The sequence below is a fragment of the Dermacentor andersoni genome, chromosome 10 (genome assembly GCF_023375885.2).
Source record: "Dermacentor andersoni chromosome 10, qqDerAnde1_hic_scaffold, whole genome shotgun sequence".
Lineage (NCBI taxonomy): Eukaryota > Metazoa > Arthropoda > Arachnida > Ixodida > Ixodidae > Dermacentor > Dermacentor andersoni.
In genome coordinates, this window is record NC_092823.1 from 98,075,808 (window position 1) to 98,096,060 (window position 20,253).

The 20,253-nt window shown below is 43.1% G+C and overlaps 1 protein-coding gene across 1 annotated transcript in view; it reads left to right on the plus strand.

Moving 5' to 3' along the window:
* Positions 1-835: 835 nt before the first annotated feature.
* Adss (adenylosuccinate synthetase) overlaps positions 836-20,253 on the plus strand; it is a 53,967-nt gene continuing 34,549 nt past the window's right edge. The window contains exon 1 of the mRNA XM_050191761.3: positions 836-1,132. Coding sequence (XP_050047718.1) covers positions 938-1,132 — 195 coding nt within the window. The 5' untranslated portion in view covers positions 836-937. The remainder of the gene's footprint in view (positions 1,133-20,253) is intronic.

Consider the following 20,253-nt stretch of genomic DNA (forward strand, 5'->3'; position numbering starts at 1 on the left):
AGCGGCGTAGCTAGGAGAGGAGGGGCGGAGGACTGACCTGGCTTCGGTCCCCCACCCCAGAAATGTTTCCGGCCGCCGCCCGGCTCCATTTTATGTCTGGCACGTCGCCTATGAACAAATGCTCGTATCCTTCGAACGATCCACCCCAGACAAGTACAGGATGGTACAGGCTGACCAAAGGCCAGCTTAAAGTAATAGTAGTATTATTATGCACCGAGCATGGGAATTAATTGGTCTTTTTTTTTTTTTCGCACATGAGATGAACATGACGCTACAATGACGTTCGAAACGCGCGCCCTATGCGCACTGTTGATGATCGCTCAGATCAAATGACAATGTGCTTATTAAGGTGGCGCACAACTTGGCGTACAAGAAATTCAAATATGGCTCAAACATCGCCTCCTATGTCTCAAAGCACTGCATACAGTGCAGAAATCATGGAAGAAAGGAAAAAACTCCATGGCACATGGCAGAAATGTGAGATTTACACGCGTAGTTCCGGCGCCCAGCCGACTTTCTGTTGCTTCTGAAAGTGTCTGAATGTTTGAGTTACCACCAGTAACTCCATTTTTTTGCACAACTTTTTTTTTTGGAACAATTGTTTGGCCGCCCCATCTAGCAATGTTCAAAATTACAAACACATTTGTTTTAGGACAAAATATTGTTAATATTACTTTTATAATTTGCCCACAGGTAGCGCCTCAAACAGTTAAATCTAAAAGTTGTGTCAGCAAGTGTGCGATGTTTTGATATACAACGTCTACCAGAGGTGAAGCTACTATTTTGTTTCATAAATTCCCGCGGGCCACTTGCCGACTTGACGTCTTCGCGCTTTGCGCCTGCTGGCGGCAAATAGCGTGGTTAGCGCACGGCTGCTAGGCAAGCCTAGGCCCCACTGCCCCACTCGCTAGCGCGCAGCGGTCCGCGGGGGTAGGACATGTCGGGTTACATTAATTTCGGTTGCCCGAATGGCGTCAACGGCGGCACCGACTTGCCGGACTCCTTCCATCGTGCACCACCCGAACCCAAGAGCCACGCCAACGTCGTTCTCGGCGCGCAGTGGGGCGACGAAGGCAAGGGCAAGATCGTCGATCTCCTGGCCAGCGAGGCTCACATAGTGTGCCGGTGTCAGGTAAGAGCGGGTTCGCGCGCTGGCTGCGACAGCAGCAGCGGGGCTTTCCTTCTGTATGCTGACTCGTTTAATTATTTTGGTGCACGTGGTGACGCCGCCCGCACCGTTCTTGCCGCGGTCGCAGTAAATTTCCGTTCGCGGCGACCATACCATCCAGCGAGGAGGCGACATCGCTTGGCTCAACCGCTGCGGAGGTGCGTTGCCGGTCTAGGGCAGGTGGAAAAAAAAAAAACGATGCGGCCTAGTACCACGACAGCGTGCCGCGTAGTACAGCTTCGACGGTTTCATCTGTGCGTGTAGCGTATGTGACCAGATTGTGTTTCTCTCTCTGGTGGGAAGGCTCTGTCAGATGAGCTAATTGCACGGTACACTGTTTACGGCCTTATGGAACCGCGCGGACACAACGGTGACACACAACCTTCGCGCTGTTTCGCGCTTGCGTGACCACGTAGATCGAGTCGTCTTCGAGTATACTTCGTGTATTCATACAAGCCGTAGCCTGGACGTTTTTTGAAATGCGAGAGTCGGCTTGTCCGTCAGCGAGCGCGCGATTTTGCAGTGAAGCTCTCGCAGTGAAGAGGCCGTCAAGGTGCCGGTGTCGTTCGCCCCAGTTTCTTTAACTCTCTGTTTATACTCCTCGCTTTCCGGTGATTTGGGCAGGGCTTAATTCGTTCTGTTGCGGTAAAAATGGGCGATGTATGTGTGTCCCTTTGAAAGAATCGTGCAATCTTCGTAACTGTATCCTCGCTCGTGATGACTGAAGTCTCTTTCACGTGACCTTGATTGCGGTCGGGCTTTTGCGGCCACCCTATCCGTTTCCACTGCTTCATTTCGGTGGATGGGCCCCTCTGCTTTCGTGAGAAGAGAAAAAGCGTGGGAGACCGGGAGAAGATAATTTGGAAGCGGGGCGTGAAGCCTCTGTTTGCTTTATTGATTGTGTTAATCGGACCACGGCTTTCGGATTGTGCTTTTTGATGGGAGTGATTGGTCATAGCCGGGCCTTGCAAGTGCCTTGGCGCCGTAGATCTGTATGTGCGATAGCAAAAAAAATAAAAAAATGAGAGAGAGAGAAAGAAAATGGCGCCTTTTGCTGTTTTTGTTCGTTTTATATTGTCTTCACAGCGTGTGTTGAAGGGATGTTTTGAGCTCATCTGCAAATCTGCATTCAACACCTCTTCTACTGTGAACGTATTCACTGCAGCACCTGTTTGTCTCTGGCTGTTGCTTCTAATTTTAGTGTGCCTAGGGCTTCTGACCAGTTTAAAAACGGTGTGGCATTGCCGCTTAGTCAAATATTTACACCTCTATGACTTGTAGGCATTGCTGAGACTCTACAAAAGGCGCGTAGGGTGCTCTAAGAGTGTCAGGGGGACAGCAGGAGCCAATGAAGTAACGAGAAACAGTCTTTCATTGCACTTCACCAGCACTCCTCTATGAAGAGGAGCTGCTTGATAAACACTCCTTTCCAACACCTTTCAATAGCCTGTGAAGGTGCCAGGCTGTGAAATTTTAGCACAGGCACTGACAGTGTTACTAATGTTGTGTGGCTGCTTGGTGAAAGAAAAGTGGTTCCCTCCTCCAGCCAGTCAAATTGGGGCTAGAACATTTAAAAAGCATGAGCAATGAGTGGTCTCAAATGCAAGGTCTTTCAGCAGAGTCATTTCAGTGAAATGCAGAGGAGGCTGGAAGTGCTCGGCTGTTAAAAACACAAATTTCATTTTGATCTTGGGCTCCACAGTGTTAAGTGGTTGTTTATTGAACCATGTAAGGCTAAGGAATAGTCGAAATTTCAATGGAGGGCAGAAATTACTGGCTGGTCACACTTGTCTAGCTCGAGCAGCCAACACCTGAACAGCAGCCAGTGAAGAGTGAGGAATGTGGGAATGCAGGACAGGGAGAGAGGATAGCCGAGATGATAGAGGGCGAGATGTTTAGAAAAGGCTATAAGATTCTATATTACAGAAGTTTATGGCTAGGTGATGTTTGCCATAGTTCACAAGTGTAGCATAGTATGTAACGTTCACAGCTACATACCCCTGCATGCTACAGGTAACACGACCTGCTTCTTCACTTCAAAGTACTAGAACTCCGAAATTACCTCTGTACCCATGATTCTCGCTGAAAATTTTTTACTAAAGACTGCTCAGCCACGACTGTGTAACAAGTTATCGCAGGGAGTGGCTTTTGGCCTTTTCAACCATGCAGCTTTCATTGTGGGCCCTGTTGTTGACACATAGGAATGTTTTTCATATCACTCACCTGTCCTTAGACAGGCTGTCATTATACTAGACAACCAAATGTCATGGAAATATGAAACGTGCGACTGTTTACCTTTTTGACATTGTCCAAGTTGAATTATCTCATGCTGCAAGCATGGCTCTTTCTTTGACCTCGTCCATTAGCTAAAGCTATGTGACTATCACTGCTGTTAGTTTTATCCGTCACTTTGCCTGTTGTTTTCCTGAAATAGGGCATAGGATGAAGTCTGCTGACACAGGACAGGGCAACGGGTATCGCTGGGAGAGGCCTTTTTCTAGCAGTGGACTAAAATAGGCTGATAACGATGATGTTGAATTAAAAAAGCTTAATTTTATTCAGGTGCCATTGTACTGATCTGCAATTTGGTTGCACACATTGCAGTCTGACACAAAGCCGTGGGGGGTTGTCTGAAAAAAGGGGGAAAAAAGTGAAGCCTTGTTCCAGGAAACAGATTCTATCAGACTAAACCATGCTAATTTTTTTTTAATTCTACTGCCATTCTTGCTTCAATGTCGTTGCAAAAGGGTTATTGCAGCCAGCATAGAAAGTTGCAAAATCTACCAATTAGATTTCTTTTCCTTCCTTCTACAAAAGAAATACATCATTCATCCAAGCATCTTGTTTGAAAAGTAATTGATGACACCTAGGGAAAATGTCACTGAATTCTTGAAAGCATCAGTCTTAAAAGTTTAAGTAAACTATGTAGATGTGTAAATAAAACACGTTTAAGAGTAGCTTTAGCTCGCACTTGGCGTAAGATAGCCTCAATTTTGCGCACAAAAAAAGAAAGCTCGACCTAGCTTTTCTGCATTGCATTTAATAGAGCAATTACTATTTGCATACTTTCTTTTCTGCCTTCATTTTTTTTTCTCTTTCTGAAGTCTCCAAACATTCGATGCACCCTTCAATTAGAAAAGGAAGGATTGAAAAACTCAGTCAGGATAACATAGTGACTGTATTCCAGTTCTCTTCCTTTTAGTGGTTTGCAAGTGGTCTGAGCAGTGGTGTCGGTAAATTTCTTTTTTTTTTTTTTTTTTTAGGTTCTAACTTGATATGCTCCACCTTTAACGAAAAATCACCAAGTGATGGTGAAGGTCCGTTGCAACGTCACATAGGTTTTGCGTACATGGGATCTGGGTATCTATTGGGCCTCTTGGTCGAAAAACAGCATTTTCGCACCTCCAGAGTGGCATAGTGAGTCTCAAAAAGTATCAAAATGTAGGTCTCAACGAGACAAGAAATGTGAATTAGTCGCAGAGTAGATAAAATTAATGCTACGGTCGTAATTACCACCAGTATAGTTAAAAGTTAACCACATTGCACCATAGACTGCGCTATCTCCGGGATGTGCCCACCTGGCTTCTTGGTAAAAAAAAGTGTCAACCAAATTTGACACAAAGGAAGACAACATCGACTTACATGCATGTGAAAAAGAGAGAAGGGAAAAAGCTCTGCATTAATAGAAGAAATAGAGAGTCCAGAAAAATCTAAGGTCTGACAATGTAACAAAGCAAACAATGTAAAAATGCAAAGATATCATGCAGTTATGCAACATTGCATCATCTTTAATGTCCTAATTTTAGTTCGTGTAAATTATATACAATGTATGTTAACCTTGTGTTCTTTCATGTCGACTTTGATTGACTTGCCTTTCTTTCTTTAAATGGGAGTTGGGCCTATACATCTTCCTTATTATTAAGCTGTAGCTTTGAACAACCCCAGTTTCCTAAAGCTGTGTCAGATTTTAAGATGTTATTTTGCATAGAAAAGGGGTGTCTTACCCAGATGGCTCACCAATAGCCTTTTTGGTATGTCTATAGAAGTAGTGACAAATAAAGGCACATATCCCCTTCGGGACAAAATGGAGGCAGGACATTGAAGTTTCCTAAAGTCCTTTCAGGAATTTTACTGGAGCAATTTACTGGCTATTTGCATCACTGGAAAAATCACCCAGACTAGGTGACTAGGTAACTAATAATTCAATAGATTTAGCGACTTTCTCGCTAAGTCGCCAACTCTGCTTAGCCTATGTTATCACCGGGAGTCTTGAGCAGCGGACTATAAAAAATCGAATTGTGCAAAAGGAATCACTACATTATATTGGTCCTGAAGTGGTCTCCATGATGTTGACCTGCCAGTGGCCAAGATGAAAAATTTGACAAGAGCGCTAGTTATGTCACCAGTGGCAGGCGAACTCGACAGCAGGCGAACTCGACAGCAGGCTTCTCGGCAATCTTATGTTGTTTCTTAACCCTTTCTGGTCCAGTTATACCCGTGGTAATCATTGATGTTTAGCGAAAGAAAAAAATATCCGACAGGGAATAAAGCAAACTCGAAAATGGTTATCCTAAATCTGAGCATCAGCGGCCCTACTAACATAGCTTGTCAACTTCATGCCACAGATAAACATGAAGCTCGCCAATATCTAGCAAATGGCAGCGCGTCATGTCAGGCCTCTGTGAAATAGCTTTGCCCAGCCTGCTGCTTAAGCATAGCGCCTGCCTTGGCTGGCGCAAAAATGGTCTTCCGTAAGCATGTGGCCAAAAGCTCCACCGGGAATATTCTCCCTTATTATGACTGATCCTTTGTCATCAAGTTGCACATTATATAAGTTTTTCCATTTCAGGGGTAAAATCTAACCAAAAAGGGATTATTGGTCAACCGGTGACATATAACATTAAATTTGTATTAATGCACTGTCGTAGAACTGAATTGGTACTTCAGAAGCAATCTGTTATTGATCGGTCAGCTCTGTCGTGCTGGTGACAAAACACTATGATAAGTTCCATGCAAGGAATTTATTGTCTCTGTTATCATTTAAGTGCAGCGGCCAGGTCAGCGAAAAGCCTTGCTTAATATGGGTATTAAGGGTAAAAGAGGCACTGACCTTTGCGCTCTTTAAAGAGTATAACAAAGTACAGTTACTTTATATTCACGTTTCCAGACTAGTCTATGAATGTAGTTTACATACTTTTTGTTGTGAATTGCTTGTTTTGCAGTGGTAGCTTACTTACGGGTTCATTCAGCCCTTGACATGTCGTACGTCGATCCATGCTATACTGGAAAACTGTCTACATTGCGCAACCTCCATAGTTGCTTTGGCTGGCAGTTTGAAGGTTGTCTAGATGTTTCTTGAACACTCGTAACAGTCGTTAAACAATGCAAAGAGCAACAAAAATTTCCAGTGTAAGAATATTTCTTTTAACATGTAATGTTGCTGTTACTGCAAAGCCTGTTACCCTTTGTTCAGTTTTGTAGGGGGTTGTGATGTTTTAAAATTGTTTCCTAAAAGGCAGTTACAGGCGATGAGACTAAGGTGATGAGACTCGGCTGGGACTTGAATGGAACAAAGCACTCATATCCATCCTGCAAAGGAGGCAATTGTACTGCGCTAAACTAGAAGGGCACACAGACTATGGCTAGTTTTATAAACATTCTGAGGGTGCAAAGCTACTGAAGCAGAACCTTGGTGTTACCACTAAGAAAAGCGGCTGTTTCCCCAGATGATTTCAAATTAACCATGTTACCATACAGCAAGGTAATCAAGGTTCTCTGGTTGTTTTTTTTTTTTTCCCCTTTCTTTCTTTGAGCGCCGAGTAGTGTGTCACCTGGAGAGAGATGCTTTGACGCTTGGTCAGGGACTTTTTTGCCTTTACCTCAGTCCCCCTAGCAGCTCTGTTTTTGTTAAAACTAAAATAAGCTGCACGACTCGAGTGCATAACAGCAGCAAGCCTCAAAAACAAGCCATTGCAATAGCTAAGCAGGGCAACGACTGGCCTGTTCCTATATTTGTACGACAGATTTGTCACATTACAGCACACCCATGAAGCGTCTGTGTGTGTGTGTGTGTGTGTGTTTGTGTGTGTGTGTGTGTGTGTGTGTGTGTTCTGCAGTAACCTTGTAGCATTGTTAGGTGGTAGTGGTAAGTGTTTTTATTTACAGTAAGCAGTATACAATAGCAGTATAGCAGTAGGTGATGGAGAGTGTCATTTTTTTAGGATAGGATTTTCTGTGTGGATACGCAGCCTCTCATTCGTATCACCTCCCAAACGTAGTAACTAAGTAGCTATGGCATTGTTCTGCTTAGCTCAAGGTTTCGGGTTCGATCCCAGCCGCAGTGGCCACCTTCTGACGGGGGTGGAATGCAAAAAATGCTCGTGCATGTGCATTGAACGCACATTAAATGACCCCAGGCAGTCAGAATCATTCCAAACTATGGTGTGCTTCATAATCATTGCTCGATTCGGTTGAAATTTTGCTTGCACAGACTTGGCAACAATTAATGGATGTTTAACAGAAGTGAAAACTGGATGAATTGGTTAACATTGAACATGGTCGGGGGAAAAAGACTGCGCGAACAACAGAAAGCACAAGAAGGAAGAGACAGGACAAGCACTGAATGGACGTTGCCACACGACAGCTCGTTTTGCATGTTTGCTCGGCCGTCAGTGTTTACCAACAAAATCGGGGGAAGCCTTATCTCCAGCACTTCGCCACGCTTGCTAGCCATCCAGATAGAGCAGCGAGAGCAAACAGCTGTCTGCATTTATAGCGCTGCTCGCATGTGAAGCTACTCCTGCTTGGCTGTAAGGGTGTTTCCCAACAATATATGCAGCAAGAAACAGGCAGGTCTCCCACTTGGAATCTTTCCAGGCCGTCTGGAGACTTTCTGCTGCGCACGTGTCTTCTGTTCGAAAGGAGCCCCGCTTGGGCTTGCTGGACACCCCATGTGGTGTTTGGCCTTCGTACCGGTGTATTGTTGAGCTTTGCTGTTCAGGAGTTCAGTTGGGCAATTGTTTGGTTGTGCAACTTTAGTGCTTGGGTTCGCTTGCCCCTGCCTCCCCCTTTGAGATGGAAAAATTTGACTAGATTTTGAACAGCTGACCTTGACTAGATCAGCTGTTGCATCTGTTATGTTTGGGGCCTGTTGCTTTTTTTTTTTAGTTAGTCTAGGCAGCTGTGCAACTAACACAACTTATCACTTACATACACAGTTATACAATTAGTAGCCTTACATTATCTACAAAAGCTTGAACAGAACACATAAGTGAATTTTTTGCAGTTTAAAAGGTGTCAGGAGCAGTCTTCAGTTAAACATTTCCGAAGTGTTCCAAAATTTTCTGTAATAGCTGTTCTATCTACAGCTTTGCATTTGAAACTGACAGTGTACCTTTATAGAAAACTCTTACGTAACCTCAGCTTTATTTAGGCTGGGAAACTTGATAATCCGATGCGGGCTCTACCTGTGGAGAGCCTCTCCTGATGCCTCAACTGATTTCTGACGTTTTTATTAACTCTGTTCTTATTTCATTTCATTGTGCCATTCCTCAGCCATCTTGCATACCGCAAACACACAAGCCTCTGCTAAAGCCTTTGAAAAGATACTGAGGGCCTTGCCTGTATAAAATAAGGATGCATTGTATCTACAGAGTAATAAGACCCTCATTGATTGTATGGTTGATTGATTGATCAGCCAGTGAGCCTCAATCTCCACTGCTTTATCCTCCGTCTTCATTCTTGCTTAATCAAACAATTTATTTAAAAAGATACTGCTTTTTGGCAAGTGTTGCGTTCTAGCATGACGTCGCAAGATACTCACTTCTTTTTTTCCAGAGTCTAGGTTTGTTCATTATCATACACAGTCTGGCACACAAAAAAGAAGGGCACAGCTGTTACATATTGATTTGACGTTGTCTATTCAACTTACGTAGGTGTTTACAGGTGTGTAAGGAAAGTTTGAACTTGTGTACAGATTGCTTATGCAAGGTAATCTGGTAACTTGTTTTGCTTCTACACGCTGCTTCAGCAAAGCTTCGACAGGGGAGATGTTGTGTTTGGCAAGCAGGCATTGTCTGCTTCTTAGAGCTGCTGCACCTATCCCTGTTGTCGTCTGCTGCAGTTGTTTTTCAATTAGCAGAGCCCTGTTGACAGGCTGTTATCTCCTGCGTCCTGGCTCTGACTGTTTTGGTTGCCACAGACAGACATCCTGTTCGTGCTGGCTACTTTCCATTTTCTTTACTCGTAAATTCAAGCATTCTCGAGCAGCTGCCACTTGAACTGTGCATTGTCAGTTCTGCTCTCTGCACAAATGAATGTGGTTGAAGGAAAGAGAAATACCAGGTCTGTGCTGAAAAATTCCCTAGCATACTGTTGGTATGCTGTGGTGTTATGAGACAGGAAAACAAGTTGTGCGGATTATAGAGGAAGAAGGGGCGGCCGATATTCTAGCCAACTACAACAAAATTTTGCTCTGGCTAAATTAGTTAAGAGAAAGTATGTACTATTGAAGCCATTTTGGCAAAGCTGCATGGCTGGCAATTGTCTGATTGTCTTACTGCATGCAACTGGTGGTTAGCAATTATGACTGAAATCCCGGCGCTGCCTAATTTTAGTGGTCATGCCAAGGTTCTCAGCGTCTTGGACTTTGCGTCATTTGTGACGAGTGGTATTGGCAGCATTTGGTTCTTCTGTCTCTTTTTTTTTTTTTTTTAATCAAAAATGTCTCTTTTTGATGTCTATTTTTGAGAGCTTCTTTGATGCATCCACCCATGTTTCAAGTGCAAAATTTTGCACGAAGGCTGCTTTATGCTTACTCTACCTGAAACTAGGCATTTTATGCAGTCCAACATTTTTCTTGCAGTTTACCTTTAAGGGGCAGTAGTGGAGTTTGACAAGCCGTGTAATTGTGTAGTGGTCTGCTAGAGTTTTGGAAATCGATGCTAAGGAAAGAAAAACGCAGTCAAGGAGGGGAGAGTCAGGTTGTGTAATGAAACTGGGAAATTCACAGGCACAGGATGGCATCGGCTGACGCACGATGAGGGCTAATTGTAGTTTGCTCGGAGGAACCTTCGTCCAGCAGTGGACATAAAAATAAGCTGATAATGATGACTGTTGGTACAACGCTGGTACTGGCTTGCAGCTCTCTTTGTGGCTCGTGGCTATAGCGTCCTGCCACTGAGCCCAAGTTAGCGCGTTCAGTTTTCGGCAGTGGCAACCACGTTGCAATGAGAGCGAGATCTAAAATGCATGTATACTTATATTTGGCGCATATTAGAAAACTCCCGGTGATGAGAATCAATGTGGAGCCCTCCAGTTTAGTTAGTTGCGGGGGGGGGGGGGGGGGCTGGAACCCACTAACTAACCAAACTGCTGCTGGCACCACATCTGTTGCCATTGTAGGGGATTTCCTGCTAGATTTAGCCAAATTTTACTTGTTCATTAGCAAAAATGTCTCCTGAAGAGATAGCAGACATGTTAGTAAATTCATCTTATTACACAGAAACCTCCTGTTTCGCCAAAATGGTAACTATGGTTTTTTTTGTGCCTGGCATTCACATTTGAGGCATTGCATCCAGATAGCTAACCGTGCAACTTTTATGGCACATTCTGTATCTTGGAACACTGAAAAATTTTTGAGAGGTCATTGCACACTTTGCCACCGACGTTAACAAGTCTGACTTTCAACATTTATTGCAAATATCCTTAACAAAGCCTGTCACTCTTCATTGTGACCATTGCATCACACATACTTCTTGTAAGGGGAGACTGTCTGCCAGTGGCAACACAAAAAGCTTCCTACGACGTCCGTGACACTACAATCTCAATCTATAATCCAAAAGTTCATGCTGTTTGCAGGGTAGCAAATGACGGCAGTCCTATTTGAGGGGAATTTCTAATCTGACTGAAGTGGCTACTAGAGCTCACTTATCACACATTGTTGCGGTTCCTTGTCGGCTCTTTTGCTCTCCCTCAATCTCGCCGACATCATGGCCCGACAGCTTGCCGGTATCTACGTCACGTGTCAATGAGTGTGTCACAAGGTCAGTCAAATTTGCACTGCAGGAACGTGCCGCTGTGGAATCGCAGTCTTTGCCGACATCTCTACAACTGCTTCAACATCGCAAACAGGCTGCAACACTTCTTTAGGCTGAAATATTTGCTTTCCCATGTCCCCTTGGACTTTGCTCGGGTGCGAGAAACTGTTTTTATCAACTCCGGACAGAAGGGCTCGGGTAGATGCCGCTTGTTGTCTTTTTTATATTCCGGCACCCACTGATGGCAACGCAAGATAGGAAACACTTGGGGGTCTGATAACAATCTAGCCGTGTGGAATTTACAACCTTTCACAACATACAGCAAGTGCAGATGGAATGATAACATTTCATGGTGATGAGAATAAGTGCAGCATTATCCTTGATGATGATGACATGTGTTTTCCGGCACAAGGGCCAAGTATGGGCAAAGAGTGTCATGCATTATCCTTCAACACCACTTTGCATATTTACGTCTGCACAGAAATATTAAGCGTGAAGACTCACGTGAAGCAACACTCTGTAGTGAACTGTCGCATCCGTGGGAGCTATCAGGCTACTGGGACAGCATAGTTGAGTGATACCGTCAAGAAGCGACAAGGAACAGTCATTTATTGCATAATGCAACAAGTGAACTCTAGCAGGCATTGTGCTCTGAGAACATGAGATGTGGCATTTTCCTTAATCTGCACGCCTTAGTCCTTGTTAAATGCCCTGGACCAGTGCTCTAGGACACTGGTCCAGACGGGCTTCGGCACTCAAGGCCCTAAGGGCTTTGCTGAAGTTTTTAAGGACATGCGAATTGTGCGATCGCCTTTGAGTGTTGTATCGCGTTACTGCGTGAATTTTCCGATTTCTCTTTTTTTTTTTGTCCTCTTCTTCTTCTTTCTCCTTTTATTCCCTTTACCCCTTTCCCCAGCACAGGGTAGCCAGCCGGTACTTACACTGGCTAACCTCCCTGTCTTTCCTCCTCTTTGTCTCTCCTCTCATGTTTTTCATTCTTAAGATTTCCCAGTTAAAATTAAGGCTTTGCGACGTTAAAATCCTTTTCTGGCACTGCCTTTCAATCACTCAATCTGTTTCAGAATCAAATTAGCATTCGCAGTTATACGGCAAGAGTCCCATAGTTGATGACTATGCTGGGACCCAAGGTGAAAGTTGGGCAAAGCAAGCTGATGTAAGCAGCAGTGCTGCAAAGAAGGCAAAGTTGCAACTTTCCAGGGAAACATGAAAATATATGAACATATAAAGATACAATAAAAGCAACAGTGCACCAAAATATTAATACAGTGAATCATCGAAATTATGTATTTAAACGCTTCACATATTGTCACATTGCTGATGATACACAGCCTGTCCATTATTCTCCATGTGGGCTTCAAAACTAAGTCTTATCCCCCCCCTTGGACCCCAAGGATTGTGTTTGTCATTTTGCTTGCCAGCTTTCTGGAAGGACTTATTGGCATCCAAAAATTGTCCAGTGCCTTCCCCTATTGAATATGTGCCGAGATATAGTACACCATTAATCTTCAAAACAAATGTGTACAAATGACAGGTCTCACTTATTTACTCTCAGGGTCATTCAAGCATTAGAGAAAGCTGCTTATGATAGAGCAAGTGCATGACTGTATATAGTGACTCATCTAATAGTGTTAACTTTGAAGTGCAGAGGCTGATGCACTTGCGAATGCTGCTTGTTTTTGACATCCTTCGAAAAAGGAATCAGCTGTCAGAAGAGAATGCAAGCTTGTTCTGCGTAGTGTTGCACATTTTTACAAAGTTTCATTTGCATAGAAGTTCTTGTCAACCTTTGTAATCCCATGTGCAGCAGTACTAACGATGTAAAAAGGATGACATCTATGTCAGCACATCTTTCTCTGCATATGCTGGCCCTTGATGCCTTGTGAAACCTGATACGGGCCAAGATCAGTTTGTTGCCCCTTTTAAGGAGGACCAGAAATAAGAAATAAAAAATTATCTCCCAGCACATTGCCGTCTACTGGGTCTCAGATATAGCCTGCATCATATCAAGAGCTAGGGCAGTATGCAGTTCAGTGACTCATTGAGGCAGCTGATAGTGCCCTCCTTGAAGATTGTAGTGTGGCATTTCAGATTGAGAGCAAGGTCCATGATCTCTTCATTTGCTTCAGCACACGTTTAAAAGAAAAGGAAAGACACAGGGTTCATGCAGCTTCTACATATTGTGAAAAGCCTATTCCAAGGGGCTCCAAACGAAACGTTCACTGTGGCTGGTTGCGACAGCAGCTTCGGTAGCGCTTTCAGCCACATTACCGTGTGATTTATTACCACTTCATCTTAAAAGGAAGGTTTAGCTTAGAGCCAAATCTAATTTTCCTATTCAAATGTATGGGAAAAGCAGAAATGCTTTTATGAGGCAACCACTCGACCGATTTGAATGACATTTGATGCATTTGAGAGAAAAAGTTAAATTCTAGTGACTGTATGAAACAGGATTTTAATGTAGGGTCTGGAATTTTTGGCAAACATTTCCGAAAATTGGCCCGTTTTAAAAAAAATTGAAGTGCAAAGTTTGCAATTTTGTGATGCTGCATCGGTTATAACATTTAAAGCAGACACGTGGGATATATGTGTGCCGAGTGGAACCGCCTTCCCCCCTCCGTCGCCTGCATCGAGGAGGTATCATCTTTCAACATTGCAATAACTGATTATATTTCAAGTTTATCACTCTAAATACTAATAATTGTTTGAATGTGTTGTATTTTTATTGATTATTATACCCACCCCCTCTGTAATGCCCTCGTGGGCCCTGAGGGTACTGTAAATAAAATAAAATATATTAATTTGCAGCTTACATGACACTGGTACATTTAGGAAGGTTTGGAAAAGTCTTACAGAATAGTGGTACATGTCAGGGCATTGTAATATTTATTTATTTATTTATTTATTCAGAATACCTTACAGGTTTATTGAAGGGCATTGAGTAAGGGGGCAACAGTTTCTGCAGAACAGAAAAAGAGTTAGCATCAAATAAAAAGGTAACAAAACATAGGTTACAAATAGTACAGTGGACCAACTATGTTATCAAATGAAAGGTTTTGTGGCTTGACATGGAGACAATGTGGTCTGGAAGATAGAATGTGCGAGGCAGTGATGATGAGTTAAACGGCTGCATTTGACCAGGTGTGCCCATGAAACTGAGCGTGTAGTGAAAGCATTGTGACGTGGGCACAGGTGCGTGAATTGGCAGATGATCAGATTTAGTGATATAAATGTACCTGTGAAACAGACACAGAAGATCGATCGCGTCGCGAGTTGCCAATGACTCCAGTGAAGTGCCTTTTTTTTTTTTTTCCAAGTAATGCTAAAAAGATGGTCGTCCTTACTCAAGATGAATCTCGCTGCTCAATCCTGAACTTCCAGCATGCTGATATGGTACTACATAATTTTGTCAGCTTTAGGTGTGTTGTTAGGTGCAGGGTACAAAATAGGGATATCGTTTTTTATTGACCAGTTGCAGTTGCTAATTTGATACTTGGGTTTTTGTAAATTTGCAATTTTCGATAATATCTAAAGATGGATGACGTCAGTAAAAAAATTGATTCCTTAAGTCACTAGATTGTAATTTTTTTCTTTTTTTAAGTGAAACAGACCTGATCAAAATCGGTGAGGCAGTTGCAAGAAAAAATTATTTCTCTGTTTCCGTGTATTTAGACATGAGCTTCCGAGCTAAAGCTTCCTGTTGAAGAATCATCAGAGTTAAGGTTTAAATCATACCTTTGTAAATTTTTTCACTCAATGTAATCTTTCTACTGGTTACTGTTCTTTGTTATTGACATAATTTTTCATTTTATCAGCTGACCTCAAAAATGCACTGTTTTTGTAATTGTGTGTAACTGCTTGCACATTTAAGTTTTTTGCACTATACTAACAGCAGGTCCTCTTTACAGTCTGTTGATTCTGGGAACTCCCTCTTCTATGTATGTACAATCTACATTTAGCTAAAACTGAACTAAAAAAATAAAGAAAGGCCCCTGTATTTGCAGATGTTGGTTAGGGCTGGGTAATTGTAATTTGATGGTTCAGTGGGATGAATAACATGCATCTGGCAGATGGACTTCCATTATTTTAATAGTGCTAAACTATGGTTCTAACCTATGGTGCAGAAGCTTGGGACAGCTGCCGCAGCGGCTTAGTTGCTATGGCATTCTGCTTCAGAGCATGATGTCATGGATTTGATTCCCAGCCCTTGTGGCCACATATCGCTGTGGCCAAAAGGAAAAATACTGTTGTACTTGGACATAGCTGCATGTTAAAAAACTGAGGTGATTGAAGTTAGTACGGAGTTGTCAGGTAGCAGTGACCTTCATATCTCGTGTTCTACTTTGGGACATCAAACCCCATAATTTGATTTCGATTTCAAAAACTTGTACTGTAGAATACTCCGCGACAGCATCCCTTGTAGACAGCTGGGCAGCTTCAGGACACTAGGACAGTAAAGAGGAACACTTAATCACTTTAGATTGTTAAAATGTTCACCAAGAACTCTACTTTCGTTGGTTTTGCGGTTATAGGTTTAGTATTAAAAGGGAAAATGACATTCAAGGCGTTATTTTTCCATTTCGCTTCAAAACCCCACGGCCGGTATGTCAACGTGACATCATGGATTTCAAAGTACTTTCTCATATTAGGGCCCTTTGGTAGTTCTGTACAAGTTCTTGAAACAGTCCAAGTTCAGGCTTCAGCTCTTTCAGGACACCAGTACAGTCTATTCTTACCTAAAAAGACGTTTAACTATGCCCCAGTAGATGGTGTCAGTATGTCACAGAGAGATGGTGCAGGAATTCCAAGGTGACAGCACCACACCCGTCCTTTAGTTTTTCATTTCTGGCTTGCCAAGGGTCTTCTCTTCGTAGGAGTGTCATTTTTGGCATTGTGGAAGGGTAATTTACTAACTCGGCTCAAATCCTTTTTCACTTTAGTGTCCCGTCTAAACTTTACCGTTCATTTTATACATTTCTCTTCCCTGTGAACTTTAGCCTGGCGAATTGGCCAACAAAGACAGGCAAATAAAAAACAAAGTAAGGAAATTGGATGACACGCATGTGGGGAGCACATGTCGCTCTGTCGCTTCAGCTGGCCTTTCCTTATTTTTGTGACCTTTTTGGCTGCTGCTGGCTGGAACACATGCCTGACTTTAAGAGGGCGGCTTTAACCTCAAGGCCAACTCCAGTTCATTTTTTCAGTAAACATACAAAATGCAGAATCGTGCTCATTAGACAAGTGCTCAGCTGACTTTATGAAATTTGTTGCATTAGAGAGAGCAAGCTCAATTCTACCGACTTGTGGGAGCAGGCTTTGGCTTGAGGCTTGGTAGCTTTTACAGAAATCGTCGAAAATTTGTAAGTTTCCTAAAGCAAGTCTTCAAGCAAAGCTTACACACCCAGAACTTCGCACCAAAAGCAGATAGATCTGAACCTGTTGGAGCTTCTGAACATAATGTGACATTCGTTCACAGCTTACACGAAATTTTGACAATGTTTATGAGCGTTTTGCAAAAGCATGCTCGCAAATTAGGGGTGTACATTGGAGGGGCGTATAATACATCTATTTTGTCTGCATTAGTTTTCTCAATGCGCGATTTACCGCATTGTAGCATGGTTTTCCATTTCGGAGTCAGAGTTGGAAATTGGGTGCTTGTTTCTTATTATTATTATCATCATCATTATTAATTTCACAATTTTCAGCCATTCTAAGACATTTGATGGCTCAAATAGGAAATCTACTCCCTACAGTTGATTGATTCTAACATTTTATCTTTAAATGCGACAAACCTCACCAAGTTCTCTGTAGTGGATGCAGCGAGAAACAATTTCTCCATTCCCACATATTTAACTAGGTCTCCTGCAGCGAAGTTTCTTCTTCCCCTCTATTGGTTGTCAGTGCACTTCAGCTAGTCAGGAGATCCAAGTGTCACTCCATATTCCTTTTTATTATTATATTGGTGTGCCTGAACAAGAAAAAAAAAAAAGCTGAAAAGGCGAAATGAGACAACCGTGTGTAGTATATGACCTACACACATGTTTGCTGGACCTTATAGCCTTTGGCCAAGGAAACAGTTGCTTTTCTCTGGGGTTTACACACTACCAAGCCGCTCCTATAACTAACTGGAAATAGTGCCAGTTTTTGCTCTGCTACTACTCCATGCCATAAATCCAATTCACTGCTTTCAAGACTTTCACGACTCCAACGACCAGACATTTTACTTCCTGTATCAGATAAAATATTATTATATTGTTATACTGTGCTTTACATAACTGTGTTCGCTGGCTCGCGTGTGCATTAATTTCATCTCGCACACAACACTGAGGGTACCAAGCTGGCGGCAATCACTCATGCTTTCATAAAGTAATAATGCAAGTGCACCATTGGAGAAAAGAAGGCATTGGGTCAAATGCTCGTCCAGTTCAGGCCATGGTCGTTCCAGCTGGCCTGTTGTGATTCTGTGGCGCACCCTCACTGCTGCATTCCACTTCATTGTGGGGTTGGCACACGCCACAACTGGATTGCCAGGTTTTATTCTTGGCTCGGGGTGGGTGGGGTGGCAATGATTCAAGAGGAGTGGGAAAGGTGTGTATAATCTGCAGCCCCTCATTGTGGGCTTGGCCCTTTCTATTCAGAGCTTTTTGCCCCTCCTTGCTTCTGAGACCATTGTTGGTGTTGTTTGTACTCGGTTGCTGCCCTTGCACGTAGAGGCCATTGCCAAGATTGACTGTACTTGGCATGGTTGAGAGTGCATTAACGAAAAACGTGCGCAGTATTCTTTCATTGTAAGCGGTGCAACCAAATGGTGTCTGTGAATCTGGAGTGAATGACGGGTGATGGCTGGAGCACTTTTCCAGTGTACCAAGAGGAGTCAAATAGGTTTAGAGGTTGTACAATGACCCAATTAGCTGCGCTGCTGCTGACAGTATATTCAGGCACTGGGATCTGTAATGCCCGTTATAAACTTGGGTGCACTTTTCAGAATCTACATTGAGTTCCCTATCTGTTTTCTAGTGTAACAATAGTTTTCACTCTGCAAAGTAGTCCACAAGAATGTCTGCCTTCCTAAGCAAAGCCTTGTCGCTTTCACATCTCAACCAAAATACGATGCTGGAGAATGCCCATTTTTAGTTTATTTTGGTGTGGGTTATTATTATTATTATGTAGTAATAGTTCGCCCCGTGGCACATATTAAAAAGCAGTAAGATGCAGAAGTCTCTTGTGAGGTTTTTATTGCAGCTATTTTCAGTCTGATGGCAAGTTGTGCTACAAACACTGGTGACTAGTAGTGAAGCCCTATCTTATTGCTTTTTTTGTTTTTCTTTCTATGTGCATTTTTATCTGGTAGCACAATAACAAATGTGCAAGCCTGTGTTACTAGAAAAAGTACTTTCCTAGTGTCTGATTTTGATGCCAGAGATTAACGATGTTGGAACAAACATTTCAATGGACACAATTGTCACCTAAATGAGACGGGACACACGCGCACACACACACACACACATGCATGCGCACAAGCAGCACACTACTCACGGCCCACCACACTGACATAGTGGCTATCGCGCTACGCCGCTGAGCTGGGAGTCATGGGTTCGATACATTTCAGTGGGGATGAAAAGCAAACACCCTTGTTTACTTAGGTTTAGGTGCACGTTAAGGAACCCTAGTTGGTCAGACTTAATCCAGAGTTCCCTTACTTAGGCATGCCTCACTGTCAGATCATGGTTTTGGCACTTGGAACCCCAGAATTTTATTACTTTCTAGTCAGAGAAGTTCAAACCAAGTCTCTCCAACTGCTCTCCAACCACCAAATCTCAACCAAGTCTCTCCAACGACAGTGATTGCTGTGCTGAGCAATGCCATCGGCCTCATACAAGAGGCTAGTGTAGACATACCACAGTGATTTCAAGTCTACTAGACTTGAAATGCATGAGAATGATTCCGGTGTATCACAAATATTTGATAGCGCCTGGTGCTTAAATGTTTCGGGGTTGCCTTATGTTAGCCGTACACGAGCATGTGCTCTTATGTTTTAGTTCCTGCAACAAGCGATTGATAGTGAGCAGATTTTCCACTTTATGGCAATACACAGACGCCGGTCCTCTTAGTTGAATTAAAATTGATAAACCCCAAAAGTTCATAATACATACACACGGTCTGGCTGACGATGCGCGTCGTATGTTTGCTCCCTCAAGAGATATTTCCGCATACTGTTGTTACCGATGTATGAAAGGCTACACACTGATTCCCCAAGGACCTTGTATGAACAAACATTGTGTAAATTTTGCAAAGCATGAGCTAAAACATCTCGAAACCATTCCACAGCACGCATCGGCAATACTTTCAAGCAGCGCCGCGCCGGATCGCACAAGCCAGAGAGGAGGAAAGGCTCGCCGCATGCCCTTTCCTCCTCGCCCGATGAAAGGGTCTATACCCACAACTTTCAAGCATATGGAATTGCGCCATGAAGTGAAATGCGTGTGTGTATAACTGCCGCAATACATGTTCAGGATTTTCTTAACTGGCCATCTAATATTGTAACCCTGCCCTCTCCCACATGCACACCCACGCTTCATAGACTGTTACCCTCTGGGAGATTGTGTTCCGCAAGACTGGCTTCTTGCGCTTCTAAATCAGTGCAGACTTGGCACGCTGCTGAAGAATAACAACTTGCAATGCCAAGCAGCCTTACCTGCCCCGATCTGATATTTTGACAGTCAAGTCTTGCATCACACAGCTCACGCAGGGCAATGTATTGAAGGGTGACAGCCCTGTATTCAAGTACAATGGTCTTAGAACATTGGCGAAGTTGTGTCACCTTATTTCCTGTCACCTTTTTGTGCAATTTTTGTTTGTGCGCACTTGAATATGGCTGCTGGCTTTCTTTTTTTTTTTTTTCTTTTTTTTTATTCTGATGCATTGCCTGCATCTCGTACTTTAGTACATTGAGTTTACATTGGACTCTCCTTGAATATTGGTGCATGTTGTCAAGGTTTTATGCCTGCATGCGTGTCTGCGTGTTCTCTG